At 43.4% G+C, this 26766-nt stretch overlaps 1 protein-coding gene across 1 annotated transcript; it reads left to right on the forward strand.

The window, feature by feature from the left end:
- Positions 1–1237: 1237 nt before the first annotated feature.
- LOC149290611 (endoribonuclease YbeY-like) lies at positions 1238–10430 on the forward strand. Its single transcript, XM_089488418.1, has 4 exons — positions 1238–1447; positions 2508–2639; positions 3391–3459; positions 10344–10430. The coding sequence occupies exons 1-4, from the start codon at positions 1238–1240 to the stop codon at positions 10428–10430; spliced, it is 498 nt and encodes a 165-aa protein (XP_089344544.1).
- Positions 10431–26766: the final 16336 nt, after the last annotated feature.

Consider the following 26766-nt stretch of genomic DNA (forward strand, 5'->3'; position numbering starts at 1 on the left):
ATTCAAATTTTTCGTTTATTTAAAATAATTTAATGAACTGGATGTTAAAAAACAACTTAAAATTTACATTAACATTCTTATTTTGTTATGATGTAATAAAAAACAATATTTTCAAAGTACAAGAACCCAAACACAATATTTATGAAACAAAATAACCCCAAACATTCTGAAAAGAGGTGGACTATTACTGTTCAAGGCACTTTGCACCCAGCACTCAGCACTTTGCACTCAGCACTTTGCACCCAGCACTCAGCACTTTGCCCCAGCCCTGGCACTTTGCACCCGGCACTTTGCACCCAGTCTCCAACTCTGCCCTGCACCCACACTCTGCCCTGCATCCCCACCCCCACTCTGCCCTGCACCCAGTCTCCCACTCTGCCCTGCACCCACACTCACACCCTGCATCCCCACCCCCACTCTGCCCTGCACCCACACTCACACCCTGCATCCCCACCCCCACTCTGCCCTGCACCCAGTCTCCTGCCCTGCCCCCACACTCACACCCTGCCCTGCATCCCCACCCCCACTCTGCCCTGCACTCAGTCTCCTACCCTGGCCTGCCCCCCCACCCCCACTCTGCCCTGCACCCACACTCACACTCTGCCCTGCATCCCCTGAAACCCCACCCCGCCGTGGACCCCCACCCCGCCGTGGACCCCCACCCCCGCGAACCGCTCTGTGCGAATGGAGCCACTCGCACAGAGTGAATCGCACATAGACATGAAGAATACTTACCTCCGGAACGCGTCACATCCGTCACGTAGCTAAAAGAAGGCGGAGACTGCAGAGCGTGTAGCAGAAGCGGGGAACGCTCGCGGAGATAAGTAAAAGGAGCCGAGTGCTCCAACAACGAATCGATCACTCGATTAATCGATAACGGAAATCGTCGACAACGATTTCCGTTATCGATTATTATCGATTTTATCAATTCGTTGTTTCATCCCTAGTGTAAAGGAAGTTAGTGTGCGCGTGTGATGGACCGTGCATATGTGTGTATACAAAGTCACCTAAAAGGTCACAATGTTTCCTTTGCACATATTTAAATTTTAGGTGTAATAGTTGCTTCCCAGAGCTTAAGATATGTGGTGGTTATCAGTGTATTATAGTGTCGTATACAGTTTACAGACCTCTAGAAAACTTTTACATTTCTTTCTAAAGTCTGTGGGGTTGTACACAAAGCCTATCTAATACAGATATAAAGACCCTCTTTTTTTTTTTTATTTTTTTTTTTAGGAATATGTCTTTCATTGTAAGAAATGTGCAACATGTTGTTCCTCTGCGCAGAGCCCCCCTAAGATTCAACCTGAATATTGCTCGAAATTGCCTTGGAGTGAAGAGATTTGACCTGGCGGTAATCTGCACAAACAATGCCGTGATTAGGAAAATCAACAAAACACATAGAGGAAAGGACACAGCCACAGATGTACTGTCGTTTCCCTTTCACGAGGTACATGAAAAAAAGGTCTTTAAGGTGAACGTGAACACTTTTGAAACCTCTACAGGTCTCACTGTGTTTGTGTGAAGCAAGAAAGGCATCACTGTCCAGTAGAACTAGGCAGATTTTACAGCTAGATCTTTGTGAACGCTCAGCAGTCAACATCTGCCTCCCTCTCTACGTTCAGACAGGGTAGATCCTAGAAGTACCTTCCCTAATTTTATCAGTGTATACCAAGGATTATCCCATTAAGCAGTGGCCCTAGAAAGCATCAATGGGGTTTCCGGCTTGTCAACGACCTTAGACATTTACATGTGATTAAAAGTAAGGTTCTTAGAGGGACAGACAAATGAATCTCTGCTTGGAGAAAGGTGCAAAGTATATACAAATAGGTATATTGTTCTTTTATATAACTCGAATCCCAAAATAACAGAGAATGCATCCAAATAAATATTTTGAAGAAACACAAAACAAGGTGTTTTATGAGAAAACAGAGTAACTTAAAAGACTAATGCACTGGCTTCTAAATTTTTCCTGCTGGGGCGTTCCAAGTGTTTTCAGCATTCAATATGCATAATACAGGGACGGACCATAGCCTGTTATGTTAGTAGGGCTGAGCTGCCTTGAGTAATGCTGAGTATTTTTAATGTAGGAATTTTAATTAAGTCATTGCACCAATTTAACAATGCATAATGCAGGGTGAGCTCAGATTGTTGTACACAAAGATTAATCAGTTTATCCTGCAGAGATTTTTTTTTCATGACCATTTATCGACAGTTCTAACAATTTCTATTTTTGAGGGCAACACGGTCTTGCTGAAATGCTTATATGGAAATAGAATCCTACATTTCCTATCCATATTTTGTTGGGGCAATATGGAGATATATCTGACTTTAAGACTAATAGGATATTTTGAGGGCAGTAAAAACACAGAGTATGTCCGCAATACAATTTATGTAAAAGTAAAATCCTAAATTCTTAACCCTGGTAGACACAGTCCAGCAACAGAAACTAGACTAAGACTTCAAGTTTTGGGAAGCGCACTGTAATTGATTGTGATGTGAATTTGCAGGAGCTGCAACCTGGGATATTACCCATTCCATCCTTTAAGGATGAATACAATTTGGGTGATATATATCTCGGAGTTGAGTTTATCTATCAACAATGTCAAGAAACAAAGTATGATTACAACAGCACCCTGACTGTAAGTGTTATCTTATTGTTTGTGTGAATGTATTTTTAATTGGGAAGGTCACTAAAGTATATTTGCGTCGCCTAAATTCCCTAAACGTTGTTTTCTGCATGCATTTTGAATAGCGCTTTGACAGACCCCTCTTGTGCTGTATGCCAGGGAGCCTTGGATTAAGACTTGTGAAAATTCTCTTCAGACATCATATCCTGAAATATATAGAGTGTTTAATAATATGGTTTTTGTTTTAAGAGTATCTCAAACTGACACTCATGTTATGTATTAGTAGGTGGTTGGGGGTTTTCATGCCCTGTGTATTGTAGGTTTGGTTAGGCTGAAAGGGATCACACAAATAGAGGTTTTTGCTATGATTTTATAAATACCTGCTGAAAAGAGACTTTGCCACCAATAATGTAAAGAAAGACTAATGTGTTTCATTTTTGGGTATCTGTCTACGGTTCCTTATTTGGTGTCTTTCTACCCATCTATCTAGATACAGTGATATCTAAACTATGAAGAAGACCCAATGATTTTATGAAAAAAATATGTGCAGTACATAAGCTATTACAGTCCTCTCCCTGAGGATTTTAATCAAGACAACTAGGCATAAATTAGCCCATTATTTCAAAAGAAATTTATCTTGAACCAAAAAAGAGTGGCAGTAGCATTCTCTTCAGAACTTTTGCGGGAAACCGGCAATCACCAAAAGGCCTTCTACTGTTTGACTTATTATGAGGTCACTTAACATAAATTCTGCCTTTGTCAGGTAACTGCTGTGCATGGACTTTGCCATCTTCTTGGATACCGGCATGATACTGAAGAACAGTGGAAAAGGGTCAGTCAAAATAATAAAAAAAAAAACAAAAAAAAAACCCAACACTACCCACATGCCATGATTGTGTTGTTTTTTTTTTTTTATACATAGTAATAGAAATACATATATATTTTATCTAGTTGTAAACAGTACAAGTTGACTATACGAGAGACCTCTAGAAACTGTCACAAAAGGCTTTACTTGATTTATCATTATGTATGTGCCTGCTTATTTGGCTACACTTACACACCTTTGACTACATATAACATCTCCGAATATCGCTATCATGCCATATTCCCAACTATATATATATATGCTGACCATGCTTTCTCTCAAAGCACCTCTATAATTTTGGATTTTTTTTTATCACTCTGGGTGGGGTTTGAATTTTAAAGATTCTGTTTTCGTGCCCTTGTTGCATTATGTGCCGTGTTTTGTTATATCCTCGTTGAGCCATCTGAAAAAATTGGTCCTCAGTAATAAATAATGATGTGATGAGGGGAGACCTGAATTAACAATCTATGTGCTCCAAAAAAGGTTAAAATGCATTTTAATGACCATCATATGGATTAATATAGAAATATATCTGTCACTTTCACTGTAGAGATTGTCATATAAATCTGAAGATGTTTTTCCTTCCTGTGCATCCAGAAAATTAGTTTTCATGCTGCTAGATTTCTGTAAGATTGCTGGTGACACTTCAGCTGCCAAAGCATATCACAGGCATCAAGAACCAGATACTTTGGGTTTTTTTTTCTGTGAGATGAACTTCTTATGGCATAGTTGCATTAAGGATTGCCACCTTTTTCTCAAAAAAATACTGCCAATAGTTAAACCTACCTCTGAACCACCAGTATTTTATCTTCTGTGCATCTATTTTGGTGGCAAAGACGGCCCATACAAGCCATTTTGGTGCAAATATTGCGCAGAGATCACGGATGCACCTCTACCGGGAGGTAGAAGGGTGACTTCATTTTATGTCTGCCGTTCAGAGAGACAGTATGGAACTGATGAGATTACACATACAGGTGTACATTGTATATTGGATTTGTGCACATTGCCCAAAGTAATTTCGGACTAATTTTTCGTTTAATTTTCGGCTCATTCGTTTTTGGACAATGAATTGTCTGTAGAGGTAAATGAATACAAAAACTGACTTCCGTCTAGGGGCGCTTGAAATCATGTGATCGCGAATCTCTCATATAAAAATAAAATGAATAAAGAACAAAAAGAAGAAAATAGTGTGATACAGTAAAAAATGTTCCTGGAGTTCTAACACAAGACTTCAATGGTTGCACTCACAATATACATCAATCTTTAGCGCGTATATCGAACCACCCTTCAGTATATGTGTTGGTTCCTTGACCTCAGGTGCATGGAAGACAAGAAATATCCAATAGGGTAATATCTTTAAAACCAGTGTGTACGCAGTGAAGTAATACACTCACATTTGGATGAAGAATATCAAGCGCATCTGGTTAGTTGTCCTGAAGTGGTGGTGGTCTCCAAACGAAGTTCCTGGTGTAGCTGTACTGGACCCCAGGGTCCAAAAAGATGTTTCTTTAACCCCTTGATGACAATTGCCGGTCCGGGCACGTCACGGAAATTCATGTGGATAACGACAAATGACGTGCCAGGACCGGCACGTCATTAAACGGGTGCAGAAAGCGATCTATTTTCGCTTTCTGCACCGAAACGGCGTTGCTGTAATGCCTCGACCTCGAGGCATTCAGCAACGCCATTATCGGCACAAAGGGGCCATCTCTGGCCCCTCCCCGGGGCGTCAACATCCGCCATACTTTGTATGGCGGCGGACGCCCGTTTTAAAAGCGTTTACGAGGCGATCAACGATCGCCTCCTAAACTTAAATGGTGTCGCTGGAATGCCTCGATCAGGAGGCATCCAGCGACACCAAACACTTACCTGGGGATGGACTGTGACCGCTCCGGAGAGCGGTCACAGCCGCAGCTGCCGGTGATCTTCGCCATCTGCAAGATGGCGGCGGTCTGGGAAAATTCAATTAAGAAAAACAATAAAGTCTTGCAGGTTGAATATAGGTACTGCATTCAACCATGCAAGTCAATGGAGCTCAGCTTTCTAATCACAGTGTGATTAGAAAAAATAAATTAAAAATAAAATAAAATTAATAATAATTAGAAAAAAAATAGTAAAAAACCAGTAAAATGTAAAAATAATTTCCCACTGATGTCACTATCAGGGGAACCTTCAAGTTGAAAAAAAATGTTAAAAAAATAAAAAAAAAGGCAAAAAAAAATATATATATATATATATAAAAAATATATTTTTGTGAGCAAGTCCTAAAATTAGCATATTAGCTTAAAACAATTCTCGCATGGAAAGAGTTAAAATACTGGCATATTAAATGCCCATGGGGTGTCTACTTTTAAAAAATGCATGATTTGATGGGGTAAATTGAATTGGCCGGGTTCAACAAGGTCCCAATTAACACGGGGGGAAGGATGGCCACACATCTAATTTCCAATTAGAAAAATGCACACGTACCAAATGTGGCCTTTTAGTTCCCCCCAAAAATGACAAACCCATGCATGTGGGGTATCACTGTACTCAGGAGATGTTGCTGAACACATATTGGGGTGTCGTGTGACAGCGGCATATACCAGGAGCTGTAAATTCATACATAAAGTAGGTGTGTGTGGGAAAAATACACACACAAAAATACTACTGCAAACTTTGAAAAAATGCTGGTGGTAAAATGTGTGCATGCAAAGAGTTAAAATACCAGCATTTAAAATACCCTGGGGTGTCTAGTTTTCAAAAATATATGGTTTTGTTGGGCACACTGAAATGGCCCGGCTCAAAGATGTACCAAATAGGGCACGGGCAGTGGATCCCCAAATGCCAAAGTTCAACATTGAAAAATGTGCATGCCCCAAATGTGGCTCTTTTGCCCCCGAACAGCCAGGCAAAATCATTCATGTGGGGTATCACTGCGCTCAGGAGATGTTGCTGAACACATATTGGGGTGTTTTGTGATAGTGACATATACCAGAACCTGTTTATTTATACCTAAAGTAAAATGTGTGTGACAAAACAAATGGAAAAAAATGACTATCACAAAGTTTGACAAAGACTGGTGGTAGATATGGTGCATGGAAAGAGTTAAAATACTAGCATTTGAAATACCCTGGGGTGTCTAGTTTTCAAAAATATATAGCTTTATTGGGCACACTGAAATGGCCCGGCTCAAAGATGTACCAAATAGGGCACGGGCAGTGGATCCCCAAATGCCAAAGTTCAACATTGAAAAATGTGCATGCCCCAAATGTGGCTCTTTTGCCCCCGAACAGCCAGGCAAAATCATTCATGTGGGGTATCACTGCGCTCAGGAGATGTTGCTGAACACATATTGGGGTGTTTTTTGATAGTGACATATACCAGAACCTGTTTATTTATACCTAAAGTAAAATGTGTGTGAAAAAACAAATGCAAAAAAATTACTACCATAAAGTTTGACAAAGGTGCTTGGAAAGGGTTAAAATGGGCTGTCTAGTTTTCAAAAATATATGACTTGATGGGGTAAATTGCATTGGCCGGCTTCAAAGATACCCGAAATGGCACATGGGGGGAAGAATTACCAGATCTGGAAAAAATGGCTTTGAAATAGCAAAACGCTACCTGTACTTATTGCTCCATAACGTGCAGAAAAAAGCAAAAAAACATAAAAACATTGGGTATTTCTAAACTCAGGACAAATAGTAGAATCTATTTAGCAGGTTTTTTTATTACCTTTTATAGATGAGTAAAATATTTTTCAACTAAAAGTTAGAAACAGTCATTTTTTTCTAAATTTTTCACCATATTTTATACTTTTTTTAATAGTAAATAATATGATACAATCAAAACAATGTCATCTAAAGAAAGCCCTTCTTGTCCTGAAAAAAAACCAATATCTAATGTGTGTGGGTTCAGTAAACGGGAAAGAAGAAAATTACAGCTAAACACGAGCAACGCAGAAATGTTAAAACGGCCATTGTCACGAAGGGTACAAAAAGTAAAATCAGCCTTTGTCACGAAGGGGTTAATGTTCCAGTATAGATGTTTGTAAAGTGCAAATGCTTGTGTAAATCAATTATATTAAATTATTAAAAATTTGATAAATGGTGTGTGTTCAGTAATTCATGAGTTGATCAGTAGGAAACAAAAAAAAAAAAACAGTGGATAGATGCAAGAAATAAAATAAATAATTTAATCTGGGGCTATGCCCTTACAATTCACTGATCGTCAAACTACACTATATAAGTGTTTAACAAAGTCTGTCCGAAATGAATTAAAAGCAATAAAATATGCAAAGGTAAAAAGTCATAAAAAATCGAATAAAGTCCAAGGTAAACAGTCCTTGGACTTTATTCGATTTTTTTATGACACCATAAAAAATTGTACACACTGGTTTTAAAGATATTACCCTATTGGATATTTCTTGTCTTCCATCACCTGAGGTCAAGGAACCAACACATATACTGAAGGGTGGTTCGATATACGCGCTAAAGATTGATGTATATTGTGAGTGCAACCATTGAAGTCTTGTGTTAGAACTCCAGGAACATTTTTTACTGTATCACACAATTTTCCTCTTTTTGTTCTTTATTCATTTTATTTTTATATGAGAGATTCGCGATCGCGTGTTTTCAAGCGCCCCTAGACGGAAGTCAATTTTTGTATCTCTTTTCAACATTCTGTGGAGAGTGTTAATAGGGTTGCAGCTATAAACCCGATCCAAAAGAAAGGAAAGTACTCTCCTTTTATTCTTACTTTTTCGGACATTTGGTTTCGCCTTTTGCACGAGGTAAATGAATATACAGCTTTTGTTACAGACCCTGAAATCGTAAATTGTCATTTCCATATTAATTATGCAGTCCTGAGAGTTTTACTTTCATTTAATGTAATAAAGTTCTACTTAATGTAAGGATGACTTACTTACTGAGAGAGTAGTGGATATGTTGGAATAGCCTCCCAGCAGAAGAAGCTTATAGTTAGTGGCAACTGTCCCAGAAAATGTGTTAGAGAGATCTCGCTGCCCAAAAAATAGGTCTTTGCATTACTAGTATTTGACTTATGCCAGCACCAGCTAAATACGGGCCAGGTGGCAACCCTTGTGTTTAACCCCTTCGCGACCTTTGCCGGTTCAGGACCGTCATGACATGAAGGTCACTAAATGACCTTTGACGGTCCTGAACCGTCAAAAAGTAAAATAAGCTTAGAAAGTGATCAACGATCACTTTCTTCGCTTAAACGGCGTTACTGTAATGCCTCGATGTTGAGGCATTCAGTAACGCCGAGATCGGCATCGGGGGCCATGTCTGGCCCCTCCCCGAGGCATCAACAGCCGCCATACATTGTATGGCGGCGGACGCCCGTTTTAAAAGCGTTTAGGAGGCGATCAACGATCGCCTCCTAAACTTAAATGGTGTCGCTGGAATGCCTCGATCAGGAGGCATCCAGCGACACCAAATACTTACCTCTGGGTGGGCTGTGACCGCTCCGGAGAGCGGTCACAGCCGCAGCTGCCGGTGTTCTTCGCCATCAACAAGATGGCGGCCGCCCTGTAAAAGAAACAAACAAGTTTTTAAAGTTCGCTAGATGGTCTAGAGAACTCTGGCTCCACTTGCAGGTTTAATACAGGTACTGCATTCAACCATGCAAGTCAATGGAGCCCAGCTTTCTAATCACAATGTGATTAGTAAAATATTAAAAAAAAAAAATAAAAATATGGAAAAAATTAAGTGCTAACATTTAAAAATAATTATGCAGTGATGTCACTAGATGAACCATCCAGCAAAATGTGTAAAAAAAAAATATAAAAAAAAAAAAAAGTATTAATAAAATAAAATAAAAAAATAAAGTTTATTATTTTGAGCAAGTTCTAAAATTTCTCAAAAATCTCAACAAAGAGTTAAAATAAAAGCACTTCAAATACCCAAGGGGTGTCTAATATAAAAAAAAATGGCTGATGGGGTAAATTGGAGTGGCTGAGCTCAAAGATAGGGCATAGGTACAGACTTTCCAAAATGGACAAAAAAAGCACACTTCCCAAATGTGGCATTTTAAATCTCAAACAACACATCAAATCCATGCATGTCGGGTATCACTGCACTCAGGAGATGTTCCTGAACACACATTGGGGTGTTGTTTGACAGTGGCATATACCAGAACCTGTATATCTATAACTAAAGTACAATTTGTGTGAAAAAAAAAATTAAAAAAATTACTATTACAAAGTTTGACAAAGTGTAGTTGTATAATTGGTGCATGGAAAGGGTTAAAATAACAGCATTTGGAATACCCTGGGGTGTCTAGTTTTCAAAAATATATGGTTTGAATGGGTTAAATTGAGTTAACCGGCTTCAAAGATGTTCCAAAGAGGAGATGGAGGCAGAATGACCAGATTTGTTAAAAAAGATTTGGAAATCATAAAACGCTGCTTGTACTGATTGCCCTATAACTTACAAAAAACAGCAAAAAAACATAAAAACATTGGGTATTTCTAAACTCAGGTCAAGTAGTAGAATCTATTTAGCTAGTTTTTTTACTTGCTTTTTTAGGTGAGTAAAAGATTTTTCAAATAAGTCATAAAATGTGGTTTTTTTCAATTTTTCACCATGTTTTTTTTATTTTTTTTTATAGTAAAAAAGATGATATGATCAAAATAATGGTATCTGAAGAAAGCCCATCTTGTCCTGAAAAAAACAATATATAACTTATGTGGGTACACTAAATGGGTGAGGAGAAAATTACAGCTGAACACAAGCACCACAAAAGTATTAAAACAGCCTCGGTCCCACAGGGTACAAAACGAAAAATGAGCCCGGTCCTTAAGGGGTTAAAGTAATGAAGAAATGTTTTTAAAATGTGTTTTTCTCCTACAGATGTTTGAAAAAGAAAACAAGGTTCTAATGGAAATAAACAAAGTTACCGGATACAGCTTGAAACCACTGTCTACAAATTGTTTGTAAAGAAGCATCGAACTGTGGTGGTCCTCAGACTGGTTTACTAAAGAGAAATCACAGCCACAAGAGGAATTTTATTAATTTAAGTGTGATACACTTCATGTCATTTGGATAATTTCTGGAAAAGAATGTGAATGCAGCAAGTTGTGTCTGTGTCAAGAAGGTAAATACTTTAAGGAGCAAACCTCTGGATTCATATTATCATCTTGTGGTTGCTGAGACTGTAGACCCTTTATTTGACTCCTTTGTTATATTTCAGTGGTGGCTTCCTCTTTCAGCAATCACCATGTAGCTGGACCACAGCTCATTCTTCCAGCAGGTCGGAGATGTCCTTGCTCATCATGGTGACCTGATGACAACTTCAAGAAATCCATTGAATTAAGTGCAGCACCTTGATTAAGCAAGCACTTCCTGAGTCATTAAACATGGAACAATGTCCTTACTTTCTCTGGGCCATTTATAAAATATAGCCAAAAATAATAAAAAAAAAACCTAAATGGATTACCTACATCATTTTATGTTTATCCTTTTTTGCTGATTCGATTTAGTCAATATATGCCCCAGCCAATCACCTGTGAGTTGGTCTGGCTCAGTCAGGCTTTCCTTTCTTTTTTTTGTTTTGTTTTTTTTACATAAGATCTGCAGAAGGACTTAAGATCCCGTTAATCAATCTCAATAAAAACGTGTATCAGTATAGCAAGAGTGAATGTCGCCAAACAGATCAATGTCTACATAAAAACATGGAGGTTCACAAATAGCTTGGTTAAAATGCCACTTGCTTTGTATTGCAAGTAGAAAAGCAGCCATTATTACTTTGAAAGATAAGCAGCACCTCAAAAGAAAGTGGCAGGGTAGCATATTTTTATCACAGAAAAGTTGAAAGGACCCCTCAACTATCATACTCTATGTATTAAAGTACATATGATGGCTAGACTGTCCTTCAAATTAGAAATCTAAATTAAATGTCAAGACATCCAGCTTTCATGATTCCACCAATATATAGTCAGTGTGGGGTGTGCTGTAAACATTTGCATTTATATTCAATGGTACATATGGGTCAGCTCTTCCTATTTAGGAATGTCATGTAACTGAATTAAGAAAAGGCCTATGAACACGTTGCTTAACCAGCTTGGTGTATTGATAATTATATATATATATATATATATATATATATATATACACACATATATATATATATATACACACACACAACCCCCCCAAACAAAATGCTCTACGGCACCCAGAGAGAGAGGGTTACCGAGCTGTCGCTCATGAGAGAGTTAAGCAAGCGCTTTGCATCCCTCTGTCTCCTCCTCCTCTCCCTGCAACCTGCCTCAGTGCTGCCCTGACTGCGGTGGTGGGAGCACGAGGCTGCTGTCTCGGTGCCGGCACTTCACACTGAGCACTAGAATGTGACATATCCCGGCTCAGCAGTAAAGTCACGCGCACCATGGCAGAGCAGCGAGACAGAGGCCTTGCGCTCCCACCACCGGACTTCAGATGGGTAGATAGTGAGAAAGGGGGAATATAAAGTAAGAATATTGAAATAAAGAGTGAGTATGAGAGAGTGCATGAATGCATTAATGTATATGTCTATCATGGATGTGATTTAAGGAAAGGCAAAGATGGCACAAGCCGGGTGTTTGAGTCTTGGGGACCAAGATGGCACAGGGCGAGCTGTTTGGGGGCAAAAATGGCTCACGCTAGGCTGTTTAGGGACAACGTTGGCTCACTCTGGGCTGTTTGGGACAAAGTTGTCTCACTCTGGATTGTAATCTGTTTGTCAGGAACTGGGTCCATACAGCCTACTGTAATGACCCAGGGTGCCCAAAGATGGAGTTCAGGACTTCAGTATGCAGTAGCGGAGTCAGGACAGGGCCTGGTGCAGGGTGACTGCACTCACCCGGGTGATGAGCATCTAGGGTTGGGCAGACTCATACCAGCGCCCTGATTTAGCAGCAGATGTAGTCCAGAATGAAGATAAATCCTGCAAGCACCCTGGAACAGACATGAGACATTGCACAAGACTCATGTGCGGGATGCTGCAGCCTGGGAGTGTGGAAGCTAAGCCGAGTATATAGCTGAAACATAGCGAGCAAGGGATAGGGAGACCAGGCAAGAAACATAACAGACAAGCCTAGGACTAATTGATAACTATTGGAGATTCCATCACATCTTATGGCCATAGTATCCTTAGCCCACCACTACTCCAAAGTACTCCAATGACGGTGGGTCCTAACGCTAATCCCTGATTACAGAGGTACGAAACAAACCAAACATGAAATCCAAACACATAGCAATGAGACATACCTTTAGACTGCAAACAAGAGCTAAAGCAAAGAGAACTAGAAGCAAGGAATGGCAGAGCAGAGCATAAGGATATTCAGGAACGGATAGAAGCAAAACAGAAACTATAGCAAGATTGAGATATGCACCTCCACAGCCTGGGTAGAACGTGACAGTATCCCCCTCCGAACGAGCAGCCTCCGGACGCGAACAGGAACATAAACAGAAGGAAGGCCTGCTCTCTGACGGAAGGACTGCATAAACAAGGCAACCCAGGAACCTACATACTCAGGAGTCTGAAATCACTTAGGAGTCCTTCGATGACCAGCACTACCGCTTAGCAGACCAACCTCCTCCTAAACAAGAATCAGCATATCTGAATGGGAATGAGAAAGGTGACTCTAGCGGACTTTTAGGTCCAGGCGAAGGCAAGGCAGATCAGCCAACTTGACAGGGCCAACACGACAGGTAACCCCCTTGCTGGGGCGCATACAACAGGTAACCCACCTGCAGGGCACACGGCAGGTTGCCCACTTGCAGGGCACTCAACCAGGGAGTCTGGATGCAGGGCACTCATTCTGGGAGTCGCAATGCAGGGCACTCAACTTGGGAGTCCACTAGTGGGGCGCTATATATTCGATCATCAAACGACCCTTGTGGTTGTATTGATCGACCTTTTCCTTGACTTTGGCTCCTTCTGTGAAGTCAACAGGTTTATAGGTACAATGAGTTGTATTATAGCACATTTTCCTTTTCCTCTTGGATCTTAAAGGATCTTATCTTTCGGTCTCCACATAACCACCAAATATCTGCTCTCATCTGGGTTGGTTGTCAAATTTTCTGTAGAAAAAGTCTCAACACATAGTGAATTAGACAAATCCTTATAATCAAAATAGGTTCCATTACCCTGAAGTTCCATGCAGGTGTAATGTCCCTCATACATTTGCACTGCTGCAGGTAATTGAGCCTTTTTTACACTAGGAAACAACAGATCTAGTGTATGACAAGTTCCATTTCCAGGTGGGGTATACATCTTCTCAAACAATTTTATTATACAATCAAATCCAATTGGATCACTTTCTTTTGTCAATGGAAATGGCACTGTAGCCAACTGAGGACGGGCTCCGGCACAGGCTATACAATTGTGACAGAATGGCCTCAAGGTAGTCAGAGATGGCTCCAGCTTGGCTGTCAAACAAAGATAGCACAGGTAGGAACTCCATTGTTTAATTAATCCAATCAATAGGATTGCTGTCAAGGGATTAAAGGTTGGGTTGTCTACATGGACCTGTTTATCAATGTTAATTTATGTTAATGAAGTTCTGTGGATATATGAGTCTATGTTTTACATCAATAAACTGTTCATTCCTGCTGTACTCAATTCAAGGTAGTTGTGTCTACGTATTGGGTACACATAGCAGGGTTCCAAGGTGCGCATGCTGACTGGTGCTGGAAGTGATTTCGGGAACAACAGGAGGATACATGTGGGTGATCTCTGGGAGTTACTACAGCTCTCTTGGTGAACCCGTTACAACAATTCTCTTTGTTAAAAAAAAAAGTTTCTTTATGTTTTTTATTCTTTTTTTGCATTGTTACGTTTGAATGTTAGCATACCAGTATAATTAGTAAAAACAATACAATAACTGTATAAAAAGTACAGGCATACAGGTGACAAGCATATATAACAATACATTGTCGTTGACAGCAGAAGAATAAACAATTAGTAAAGGTGGTAGGCTAGAAGAGGACCCAAACGACACAGGATGGGCGAAGGTCAGCCAACGACGCTGGTAGCAACAGCCTCTCCTAATCCATGAGCCCCACCCTTTAGCATGCCTGGAATACCGAACCGCATAGAGCAACTAACGAGGAACATAAACCATACAACAAAAGAAAAAGTTGGATCAGATAAGTCACGCGGTTACATCAGTAACAGTAAACGAACAGTATTTCACATATCTATGGTAAAATCCATGAAAACACTACAAAAGGAGTGGAAGGGACCGGACGGGGCACAACACTAATTTGATACTTATTAACCTTGCCATATTGGGAAAGCTGGATCTGGGTCCAGAGAGCCCAAATTTTATTAAATAAGTGGCGCAATTGATCATTTTGAACAGACATTTTCTCTAAAACATGCATACGTTCCAAGTGATGGAAAATATCAGATAATTTCGGGATTTTAGCCGATCTCCAATTGCGAGTGATTAGTAGCTTCATGACCGAGAAAAAGTGGATTACTAGCTTTCTAATGGGAAAAGGTCATCAGGGAACATATGAAGCAATGCCAATTGTGGGGTGAAAGGGAGATGAATACGTAGTATGGTTTCAAGCAGATGAAATACCTTTTCCCATAACTTAGAAATGGGGAGACATGACCACCAAACATGAAGCATAGTTCCAACATAAAGAACAAGAAGAAAACATATGGGCCAATATAACACATTGAAATCATACCCTTAGAAGAGGAGGCTTTAGAACACATCTGAACTATAGGGTAGTTTGAAAAAATATCAATTGTACATGTTGGGGATTTAGATTGTAATAAATGTCTCATTGGGGGGGCGTGGCTAGCAGCCTAACAAGATGGCCGCATAAACCTGGAGCTCTGCAGGACCCTCTCCGTTTTTTACGCCTCTACCACGACTTTTTGCACCATGGGCAAACATAACAAGGTCCCTGGGACCCCGAGGTCTCAGGGGAGCAAAGACAAACATGCTGCCACTTCAGTGCGGGCGTTTTTTCACGCTGCCCAGGACCACGACTCTCGGGACTCCTTTGCCAAGATGGCGCCGTCTCCCGCCAGCTCTCATGATGATGGGGCCGAGGATCACGGTGCGGACCCGCCACTTCCCGAGCAACTCCCGCTACAAGATGCGCTGCGCCTTTTGCCCACGAGGGCAGAAATGGTGCCTTTAATCGAGCAAGCCACGCAGAGTATCCGCGACGCGCTGGCCGATATCAAGGCAGATGTTCATCAGCTGGGTGACCGAGTGGCTGCCGTCGAGCACGACAACTTACAGACTGCTGCCACAGTGGATTCCCTTTCCTCGCAGATGTCCGACCAGACTACCGCATTGCGGCTCCTGGCACGCAAGGTCGAGGACCTCGACAATCGTGGACGTCGCAACAACCTGCGGGTGAGAGGGATCCCGGAATCCGTCCCCCAGTCGGACATTCCTTCTACACTTCAAGCGATATTTAATGACGCCTTGCAGAGGCCCGTCGACACGCAAATTCTCTTTGATAGGGCGCACAGGGCACTGAGATCCAGAGGGGATGCTAACGCTCCACCGCGAGATGTCATCTGCCGACTGCAGGACTACCCTTTGAAAGAGAACATCTTGAGGGCCTGTAGGCAGCGTCTGAGCCTTATCTGGGAGGGTAACTCCATCTCTATCTTCCCAGATCTCTCCCCGTCTACCCTGCAGACTCGGCGCATTTTGAAACCCCTTACCATTGCTCTCCGTGATGCATCTATACCGTACCAATGGGGCTTCCCCTTTGCGTTGATCGCTCGTCGGGATGGGGATACTTTCGTCATTCGCCAGGCGTCCGACGTTCCTCAATTTCTGCGAGACCTTGGCCTTCCGCATCTCACTATCCCTGACTGGGAAGTTTCCTTTCCGGCCCTCGCTCCGCTTCGAGACTCCACGAAGGATTGGTCTCCTAGGCCTCGTCGCACCAAGAGACAAAAGGTTCCGGACGCCTGAATTCCCTTTCCGCGTTCGACGGGTTGCCTTCTGGACCCTGCTCTTCGCATCACGCTGCACCTGACTGGCCCCTGGCTGTACGGCTTCGGTTGTGGCTGACTTTCGTCCCTACTCACCTTTGTTCCTCGGCCCGTCCATCTTCGCTGACTTGGATTCTGGTGTCCACATCATGCTCCTTACTCTGGTCCTCTCTGTTTGGTCACCAGGTATGATGGTCATGGGGTACACTTACCTGACTTACCTCTACGGAGAGACTTTATATGTCACTTGCCGGGACATTGACATTTCGTTTTTGTTTTGTTCGCAGTCGCCGTTTTTATAGTTTTTTACCTTTGGTTTGCTTTTCTTTTGTGTTTACGTCGTCGTAGTTTTGTCCTGCGGTTATGCTTCAGCGGTCTCCTACATGATACTCGATTCCTGTGTGTTGACTACATATGCGGGCAGTTGCCTCCACTTCGCAACTTGTATTTTATGGTTTGCACCTTTTCTGGTTTCAATGTGCCCCTTTCGGTTATCTCATGTTTATATTCACACATTACGGTCTTCGGGGTTCTCTCCTCTTCATGCCCTAGCCCCCTTCTCTTTCCGCTTTCCTCTTACTCTTTTCTCTGCAGCTATTCGGGGGCCTCCCACCTGCCCCCTCGTCTGAGGTTTGTTCCTTTGGCCGTGGCTCTGGTATACACACTCTCATGCCTCACTGCCTTTCAGTTTTTTGTCGTGGTGTTTCCTTTTTCTTTTTTTACATTTTTACATATGGAGAGGGTTCTCCTGCACCTCCTTACACATTCTTCTCCACTTCGCCTGCTTTTCCACACTTACACTACATACTACACATTCTCCCCCACAAGAGCCTACCCGCCTTGCCCTTTGGGACAGGGTCCTGGGGTTTTTGACCTCTCGCATGGTCACTTGGCTCACGATTCGTTGTGACTTCATTGGGCACCTGTTTGCCCTTTTTTGTTCTTTTTGTTTACTGTTTGTTTTATGTTTATTTGCCTTACTGGACGTGTTTATGCCTTACTTACCGCTGTTTATATCTCTGATGCTGGGTTCATATGTCTGACACTTTTGTTAAATGCACTTCCCTCAATGTGAGGGGATTAAACAAGCCACAGCAGAGATCTAAAGTGCTTCATGTTTTACATTCCTTTCGTACCAAAATTGCCTTCTTGCAAGAAACCCATTATCTTCGCATTAGAGAGCTCACACTCCGGGACAGATACTTCCAAACTGCGTTTTTTTCTAGTTCCCCCCACTCCAAGACCAAGGGCGTCGCTATCTTGCTGCATAAGGTCCTCCCGTTCCACCTTATTGATGTCTGGAGGGATGAGGAGGGTAGAGGTTTAATGGTTAAGGGTTATTTGGGGGCTCACAAAATTTCGTTGGCTACGGTTTACGCTCCAAATAGGGATCAAGTTCCCTTTCTGGTGAAATTTCTTTCTAGATTGGCGGAGTTTCAGGAGGGCATTACTGTTTATGGTGGAGACCTTAACATGGTCTTGGATCCCAGGCTCGATTGCTCTGCAGGGACTTCCCACATACCGTTTGTGAAAATTAAGCGGGTTAAGCGTATGCTTCTCCTCAATCAGCTAGTTGACGCGTGGCGGGTCCTCCACCCCTCTACCTTGGACTACACCTTCTTTCCCCCCCCTCATAATCGGTATTCCCGCATTGATTCTCTCTTCCTTTCCCATCATCATCTCTCCTACCTCCGATCCGCTGATATCGGGTCTCAGACTCTCAGCGATCACGCCCCTGTCCACCTCACCCTGTGCCTGCCTCTGCTCCCCCCGCGGGTTTGGTGCTGGCGTCTCAATGAAAACTTGCTAGATGCCCCTGAGGGTATTGCGGACCTCACATCACATCTGCAACACTACTTTGAGGAAAATTGCCTTCCCGATTCCCCTTTCTCGACGGTCTGGGAGGCCCATAAAGCTGTTATTCGGGGACACCTTATTAAGTTGGGCTCGCACCGTAAGAAACTTAATCAGGCTGAGCTATCCTCTTTGTCGTGTCACATAGCGGAACTTGAGCTGCAGCATAAAATCTCGTTGTCCGCTGCAGTCTTGGAACAGCTTCAGGCGCTTCGGTCCCGGCTTGCGACCCTTTTGGATTCTAAATTGCGGAGAAATTATCTCCTTCTCCGCAAACATTTCTATGAACTGGGTGATAAGCCTGGGAAGTTGTTGGCCCGTGCGCTGCGCGCTAAAAGAGCTGCTTCCTTTATCCCCAAGATTAGGGACGCTGGGGGCACTCTGCATCACACCACTAAGGACATAGCCGCCTGCTTCGCGTCCTTTTATCGGGAGCTTTATAACATCTCTCAGGGTCGCTCCCCTGATTCTCGTATTTCATCGCTCATGGATGGTTATTTGTCCAAGCATCTACATAAACGTATTCCGAGCGCGGATAGAGAGGTTTTAAATTCCCCGATCACTTTGGAGGAGGTTGAGCGAGCTATTAAATCCTCCCCTCAGGGTAAAAGCCCGGGCCCAAATGGGTTGACCCCCGTATATTATAGAAAGTTTTTCTCAGTACTAGGTCCACATATGGTCACCCTTTTTAATTCGCTCGCTACGGGCGGCTCCCTGGACCCCCTCTCTAATGTAGCGCATATTATGGTAATACCGAAACCTGGCAAGGACGCGGAGTTGTGCAGCAGCTATCGCCCTATCTCATTGATCAATACTGATCTTAAGGTGTTTGCGAAGGTTTTGGCTCTCAGGCTCTCACCACTTATCCCTGCCCTGGTTCATGGCGATCAGGTGGGGTTTGTCCCGGGGAGGGAAGCTAGGGATAACACGATTAAGGTTCTGGACCTGCTGGCGCAGGCGCAACATTGGCAGATTCCCTTCCTGTTAGTTTCCTTTGACGCGGAGAAGGCCTTTGATAGGGTCTCGTGGGCCTTTCTGTTCCGCGTCCTGGAGAGACTGGGGCTTGGCTCCCGCTTCCTACAGCAGGTGCGGGCACTCTACGCCGTGCCCTCGGCCTGTGTGAAGGTCAATGGAATTTTGTCTGAGTGCTTCTCGTTGGCTAATGGTACGAGACAGGGTTGCCCTCTGTCCCCCTTATTGTTTATTTTAATGTTGGAACCCCTCGCTAACGCTCTCCGCTCGAACCCCGATATCACTGGCCTCAGGGTGTCGGGGGTCGAGTATAAGCTTTCGATTTACGCGGACGATATGCTTTGCATGCTCTCTGACCCGTTGTCGTCCCTTTCGCACGTTACGGCCGAGCTCCGGCAGTTTCAAACGGTTTCTCAGTACAAAATAAACATCCAAAAGTCTGAGATTCTGGGCTCCCACATTCCCCCGTCCCTGAAGGCATCTATTCAATCGTTATTCCCCTTTCGCTGGGTGGACGAATATTTGACCTACCTTGGGGTTCGTGTGCCCGCCGACCTGTCCGCCCTGGTTAAGGTCAACTTTGACCCACTGTTGTCTTCGGTCATAGATGACCTTAGGCGATGGTCTTTTCCGCATATTTCGTGGTTCGGTCGGGTGGGGGTACTGAAGATGAACATCCTCCCGAGGTTTTTATATCTGGTTCAGTCCCTCCCGGTATATATCTCCCTAGGTCGTATCTGAGGGCGTGGCGTAGAGTGTTTACTAAGTTTGTGTGGTCTGATCGTTCCCCCAGACTCGGCTTCTCCTACCTGACCCGTCCTAGGGAGCGAGGTGGCTTGGGCCTCCCAGATGTCGAGGGGTATTGGATCGCTTCCCATGCACGTCGGGTAGTGGAGTGGGCGGCCCGCGCCCCTAAGCAGTGGGTCCAAATCGAGGAATCCTCCTTCGTGGTGGATATTTCGGCTGTACCCTGGCTGGCGGACATTCATCGCCGCCCTGCGATTCCTAGTCATCCGACTCTGCTTCCCACGTTGCGGGTGCTTCGCACACATCTTTCGCGGTTGGGTTGGCTGGGATCCCCCAGTCATCTGTACCCGATGTCCTCCAATCCGGCCTTCCCCCCTGGTTTGGGTGCTGGTGTCATTCGCCACTTGTTGCCTGACGGTGTGCGGGTTCTTCGGCTTCACCATCTTTTTTCGGATGGTGCGCTCCGGCCGCTCTCCTCCCTGTCCCAGACTACTCCGGTGCCTTTTAGCTTAATTTTTTTCTATCATCAACTAAAACATTTCCTGTCGGCTCTTTCCCCTGCCTTTGACTCGGCTCGTCCGCATACCCCTTTTGAAATTATTTGTTCGGACAGGACCCGTCATGCCCACCTTTTATCCACCATGTATACTTTATATGTTTCGCACCGGTCTCAGGCTAAGCCATATTTCCTCGGACTGTGGGAGAGGGACCTGGGTCTCTCCCTGGCTGATGAGGATTGGTCCAAAGTAATCCTTCTCACCCATAAGGGGGCAACCTCTTCTAAACTGCAGGAAACGTCCTATAAACTACTTACTAGGTGGTACAAGGTCCCGGCGGAGCTTCACCACTTCCTTCCTCAGGTTTCTCCGCAATGTTGGAGATGCGACGCGGGCGTTGGCTCCTATCTCCACATTTGGTGGGCTTGCCCTCTGATACGGCCCTTCTGGGATATTGTGGAAGCGGTACTCAGGGAGGTTGTAGATCCCGTTTTTTGTCTTACTTCTGGTGGAGCCCTCCTTAACGTCACGCAGTCGAGTCTGGGATCCTATAAACGCTCTCTGGTCATTCACCTCCTTAATGCCGCCAGAGCCACTGTCCCTAGGTTCTGGAAACAACCCCTCACTCCTCCGATCTCTGCTTGGCTGTCATACGTTAACTTCCTCTGTCAAATGGAGGATCTGGTAATGTCCTCTAGGGGCTCTGGCTGTGCCAACCATTTGAAGTGGCTGCCCTGGCAGACCTTCCTCGGATCTCCTGCCTTCCAGAGGATCTTACCGGGCCTTCCCGGGGCTCCCCAGGCTTCAGGCTCATGAATAGCCAGTTCTTACAGAACTCTGTTGTGGTTACATGGATTTGTCTTTCGCTGTACCTATGTTCGTTCTCCAGCTCTACTTACCTTTGGCGTCATGTTTTTCTCACGTCCTTTTATTTGTTACCTCGTTTTATGTTCCTTAGCCTGTCTCGGTTTAATCCGGGTCGCTAGATCATCGGCTCTCCTGATTATGGTTTTCTCTGTTACACAAGCCGACTGTCATTTGAGAGGATTTTACATGTATGGGTTTTTGCTATGTGTCTGATTTGCCCTCTCATTACGGTGTTCTTACTACTGTGCCTGATGGTTGTGTTATTACTTGTCACGTGGCCCACACCACTATTTGGTTTATTGTGCCTTACATCTTTTTTATAACTGGTGTCTGTGTTGTACTGTTTTTACTCTCTTTTTCAATAAACTGAGACTTGTAAAAAAAACAAACAAAAAAAAACCTGTCATCATCCACTTGCAATATAAAAAAAAAATAAAAAAAAAAAATAAAAAAAAAAAAATGTCTAATTTGTAAAAATGTATAAAATTCAGAGGGAGGTATCGCATAAGTAGAGCTGATGTCAGAAAAATAAAGAAAAAAGTGAACCCTTATCAAAAAGATCACCCACCCTTAGGGAGAACTCAGTGTTCCAGCCATGCAGTTGTAGCTCCGGAATCAGAGAGGTAAGCGGAGAGAGGGTTTATGTTTAGCCAATTGATTCCAGATCTGAAATGTGCAAAGTGTAGTGTGAGGAAGTGTTGGTAACCGTGGTCGATAATACGAATTTAACCAAAGTAGTTGAGTCATAGAATACGGGCGAATATGTGAACTTTCCTGATTAACCCATTGAGGTAGATCTCCTCACATGCCAAGGAACATAATTGACCTCTTTCTGATAATATGTGTATAATAATTTTTCTACATGGGGATTATGGGTGGAATATTATAGTTACACATGCCAAGGAACACATTTGACCTGTTTCTGATAAATATTTGGCTATAAATAATTTTTATATATGGGGATTATGGGTGGAATATCTGACAAATTTCTGTTAAGAATATGTGTATAATAATTTTTTACATGGGGATTATGGGTGGAATATTATAGTTACACATGCCAAGGAACATAATTGACCTCTTTCTGATAAGAATATGGGTATAATCATTATGGGTCATTAAGGGTAGAATATTATGGTAACACATGCCTAGTGTATTTCACTTGTTTCTGATAAGAAAATCGGTATGATTACATTTTTTCATAGGGGTTATGGATGTAATGATATGATTGCAAGTGCCATGTAACATATTTGATCTATTGCTGTTAAGAAATTGGTATAAATGTTTTTCTACATGGGGATTATGGGTGACATGTCATGATTTCACACCCCTAGTAAAATTTTTCACCCATTTCTTATAAGAATGTTGGTATATTTTTTTTCTACATAGGAATTATGGGCGGAATAGCATGGTCACACATGCCAAGGAACGCATTTGGAGAAAGTAAAATAAAAATACAAAATAGTGTAGTAAATGATCATTTGAATTTCTCCTGAGGAAGCCGAGATTCAGCTCGGCGAAACGCGTTGAGATACTCACAGAATACTCACAGAATTTTAACTACGGACATACGGACTTTTCACGGACATTTTACTTACCTTCTGCAGTCTCAGTGGAGACCTTTACCTACCGCTTTTATGCATAACCTGGTTGTTATGCCAACCTGCTTACCCTATGAAGACACCAAGGTCTTACTGATGAGCTGTTTTTAAAGCTAAGTTTGTGAGTGCAATTCACACATCATTTATTTCTCTTTTGACCAGAATTTACTACACTATTTTGTATTTTTCTTTTACTTTCTCCACATGTTCATGCGCCCCTCTCTTGCCTTATTGACTTTTTGAACACTTGTGAGGAGTGTTGTTTGGGAGCAGCAGAACGTGTAGGGTATTTTTATTTCTATTTTTATCTACACATCTACACGTGAAGGTGGTTTCTTTGTTTTTTTTCTATTACCAAGGGACACATTTGACTTGTTTCTGATAGGAATATAGTTATAAATATTTTTTTACATGGGGATTATGGGTGGAATATCATGGTTACACATGCTAAGTGACATATTTGTGCTGTCTCTGACACAGATGTGGGTATAATAATTTTCTACATGGGGATTATGAGAGGAATAATATGCTTACACATTCATAGTAATATATTTGACAAGTTTCTTATAAGAGTATGGTTATAAATATTTTTATATGTGGTAATTATGGGTTGAATATCATGGGTTGAGTATCAAAATATTTTGTTTGTGTACAGTGCAAAAAAAAATAACGCGGGGGAGTGGCCTGGCGGCGGAGCTCGATGGACGTGTGAGTGAAGAGCTCTGCCACCACACGAGCAAATAAGCGGCTATACCTGTTGATTTACAGAACAATTTTGCGGATACGTACGTATTCTGACCCTCTATCACGGCGGTGATGTCAACAAAGCAGTCTAAAAAGACCCCGCGCAAGCTCCCTCATTATTTTTCCAAGCATGCCCGGCCGGGCAGTGGGCCTCAAGATGGCGGCGACTTACCTTTCCCGCTCTCACAACCAGACACGGATGGGGAAGATCAATACATAGACCCAACGACACCGGTAACATCGGTAACATATGCGAGATTCCATGCAGACATCCATGACAGAGGCGATCAAGGGGATGCTGTCGGACCTCAAGCAGGATATCGTGCAACTTGGAGCCCGCACTGACCACATGGAACATAAGTTTGACGATTTTGCCTCGACTTTTAACGACCTGGTGGACCGACACAACTCATTGGAAGACAAGTATGATAAACTTCTTCTGAAGATGGCTGATACGGAGGACCGTTCCAGGCGTAACAACATCCGCACACGAGGAGTCCCGGAGGACGTGCCTAATGATACCCTCAGGTCGTATGTACATGACTTTTTTCACACATTATTACCTGAAGTCTCCGTATCGGAGCTTAAAGTTGACCGAGTCCACAGGGTGCCCAAGCCACGCTCACTGTCAGTGTCAATTCCGAGGGATGTGGTCCTACGATTCCATTATTTTTCTACTAAAGAGGCCATATTGGATCAGGCCCGACGGTGCTCTCCATTTCCTGCGCCCTATGATCAACTCCATCTTTTCGGTGACCTCTCGACTGAAACCCTCGCCCTACGTAGATCTTTTGCCCCTATCACATTGGTGTTGCGGAAAAACCATGTTCCCTATTGTTGGGGCTTCCCTACCAAGCTATTGATCACCAGAAATGGGGTTCTACACATCATCCGCCAACCGGCAGAAGGTCTCTCCCTCCTGCAACAGTGGGAGTTGGTACGCGACAATGGGACTACTTCTGAGGATCCAGCTGATCGACCTGCCCCGCGGGATATTGCTACTACACAACCACCGGTGAGATCCGAACGATGACTTCCATCGAGGCGACACAATAAATATGGGTCCGACACAGCGACGGTATCCGCGGCAGCGTCTCCTCCGGCCTTGTCCCCTGCGTCAACCTGACCGATGTGAGTCACCTTCGTTCAACCGATGTGCAGCCCTAGGGACGAGTCTCGTCGGCTCCGCTTCAAACTGTAACGGTTTGCCTGATTTGAGGTCTACTATGCATCATGCGATGTTATTGCTCACTTATTAACATGTCGGTTTACATGTTTTTCTTTTATTATTATTATTATTCTGTTTTTAGTTTAACTTACCTGTATATTTCAGATACACTGAGCTGCCTTCTTGTTGACCCACAACACATAGTACACTCAACTCTACTTATCACTCCGCCTTTACACGATAGCCTTATTTTATTCTTTTTATTATATTTGTTATTTCTTTCGGTATTCCTTTTTTTTGGCCTCACATGTTCGGGGGATGGTGTGTTGTTCCCTTCACCATATTTTTTCAACCCCATTTCTCCATACACTCTTGTGAGGGCCGTCCCTGTTCATCTGCTCACATATTCCCACCTCATGCGCCATCACTTTGCCTGTTGGTTTCTCTGTATGTATCACTCCTCAGGCAGACGCACTCCTTTTCCACGCACATTGCCTCCGCCACTCTCAGTGGCCGCACGGGTCTCCATCCCTTCCTTGGGAGGCACTTACATATACATTGCTTTTTTTTTTTTTTCTCTCTCTCATGCATACACAGGTTCTCTCGTAGCGGACGTGTAGGCTCTTACTATACGTGCCTCAGGGTCTTCTATTGATTACAGTTACCTCCTTTTTTATATTGTACTTGTTTACTTCTGTTATGTATACAGTTTATGCCTTGTATCGGTATATCAAGTTTATATCCGTGGTTGCTGGTGTTTCCTCTTTTTCTACTACTCATACTAAACGTACTTTTTTCCCATCAGTCACTTGGTGTTGTGTCTTCCCTGCGGCTCCGTGACATAGTGTCTGACGGGGACGTGCTTTCAACACACTCTCTGTTTTTTTGTATCTTTTCCTTTCATACTCTTTTCTAACCCCCCCTTCCCCCCACTCCTTTGTTCTCCTCTACAATGCAACTCACTGTGGTCTCCATTAATGCGCGTAGTCTGAACACTCCGCATAAACGTCAAATTGTTCAGGGAGGTTAAGCCATTAAAGGCTTCCGTGGTTATGGTCCAGGAAACTCACCTGTCTAAGTCCAATCACCGCTTCTTGGCCTCTAAATACTACCCCTTAGAGTATCATGCTCGTGCATCCGGGAAGACTTGTGGTGTGACAATATTGTTTCATAAAAATTTTGATTTCCAGCTGCAGTCCCAGACCTGTGACCCCCAGGGCCGTTATTTGATTTTGAAAGGTTCCATACAAGGGACCTCTTATACCATTCTTAACCTATATGCCCCAAATTCTGGCCAACTGACCTTTTTGGTTTATGTACACACTAAATTGCATTGGGTATGGGAGGGCAGAGTGATTGTAGGAGAAGACTTCAATCTCCTGGCCAATTCTTCTCAGGACTCTTCGGCTAAACTCGTGACTAAGTGTCAGGATCCACTCTCTGCTGCCTGAACCATGGCTGAATTGTACTTCAGGTTAATACATCTGCTACCACTAGTGGCCACCCTCCACCCTCTGGAGTGATCTGAACCTGATTATCAGGTACAGCTGCGCCTTATGAATTGAGTGATGCCCTGCCTTTAAAAGACCTGCCCTGCCCTTCAGTCAGGGCCTTGGCATTGAAGTTGTAGGACTGCCTTTGCTCTGAGCCGCTACCCGTGCCTGAACCCGTGCCTGAACCCGTGCCTGTGCCCGTGCCCGTGCCCGTGCCTGTGCCCGTGCCCGTGCCTGTGCCTGTGCCCGTGCCTGTGCCTGAACCCGTGCCTGTGTCTGAACCCGTGCCTGTGTCTGAACCCGTGCCTGTGCCTGAACCCGTGCCTGAGCCCGAACCCGTGCCTGAGCCTGTTCCTGTACCCGTGCCTGAGCCGGTACTC

The sequence above is a fragment of the Sceloporus occidentalis genome, unplaced genomic scaffold, assembly GCF_023333645.1.
Source record: "Sceloporus occidentalis isolate IW3139 unplaced genomic scaffold, rSceOcc1.0.p SCAF_38, whole genome shotgun sequence".
Lineage (NCBI taxonomy): Eukaryota > Metazoa > Chordata > Lepidosauria > Squamata > Phrynosomatidae > Sceloporus > Sceloporus occidentalis.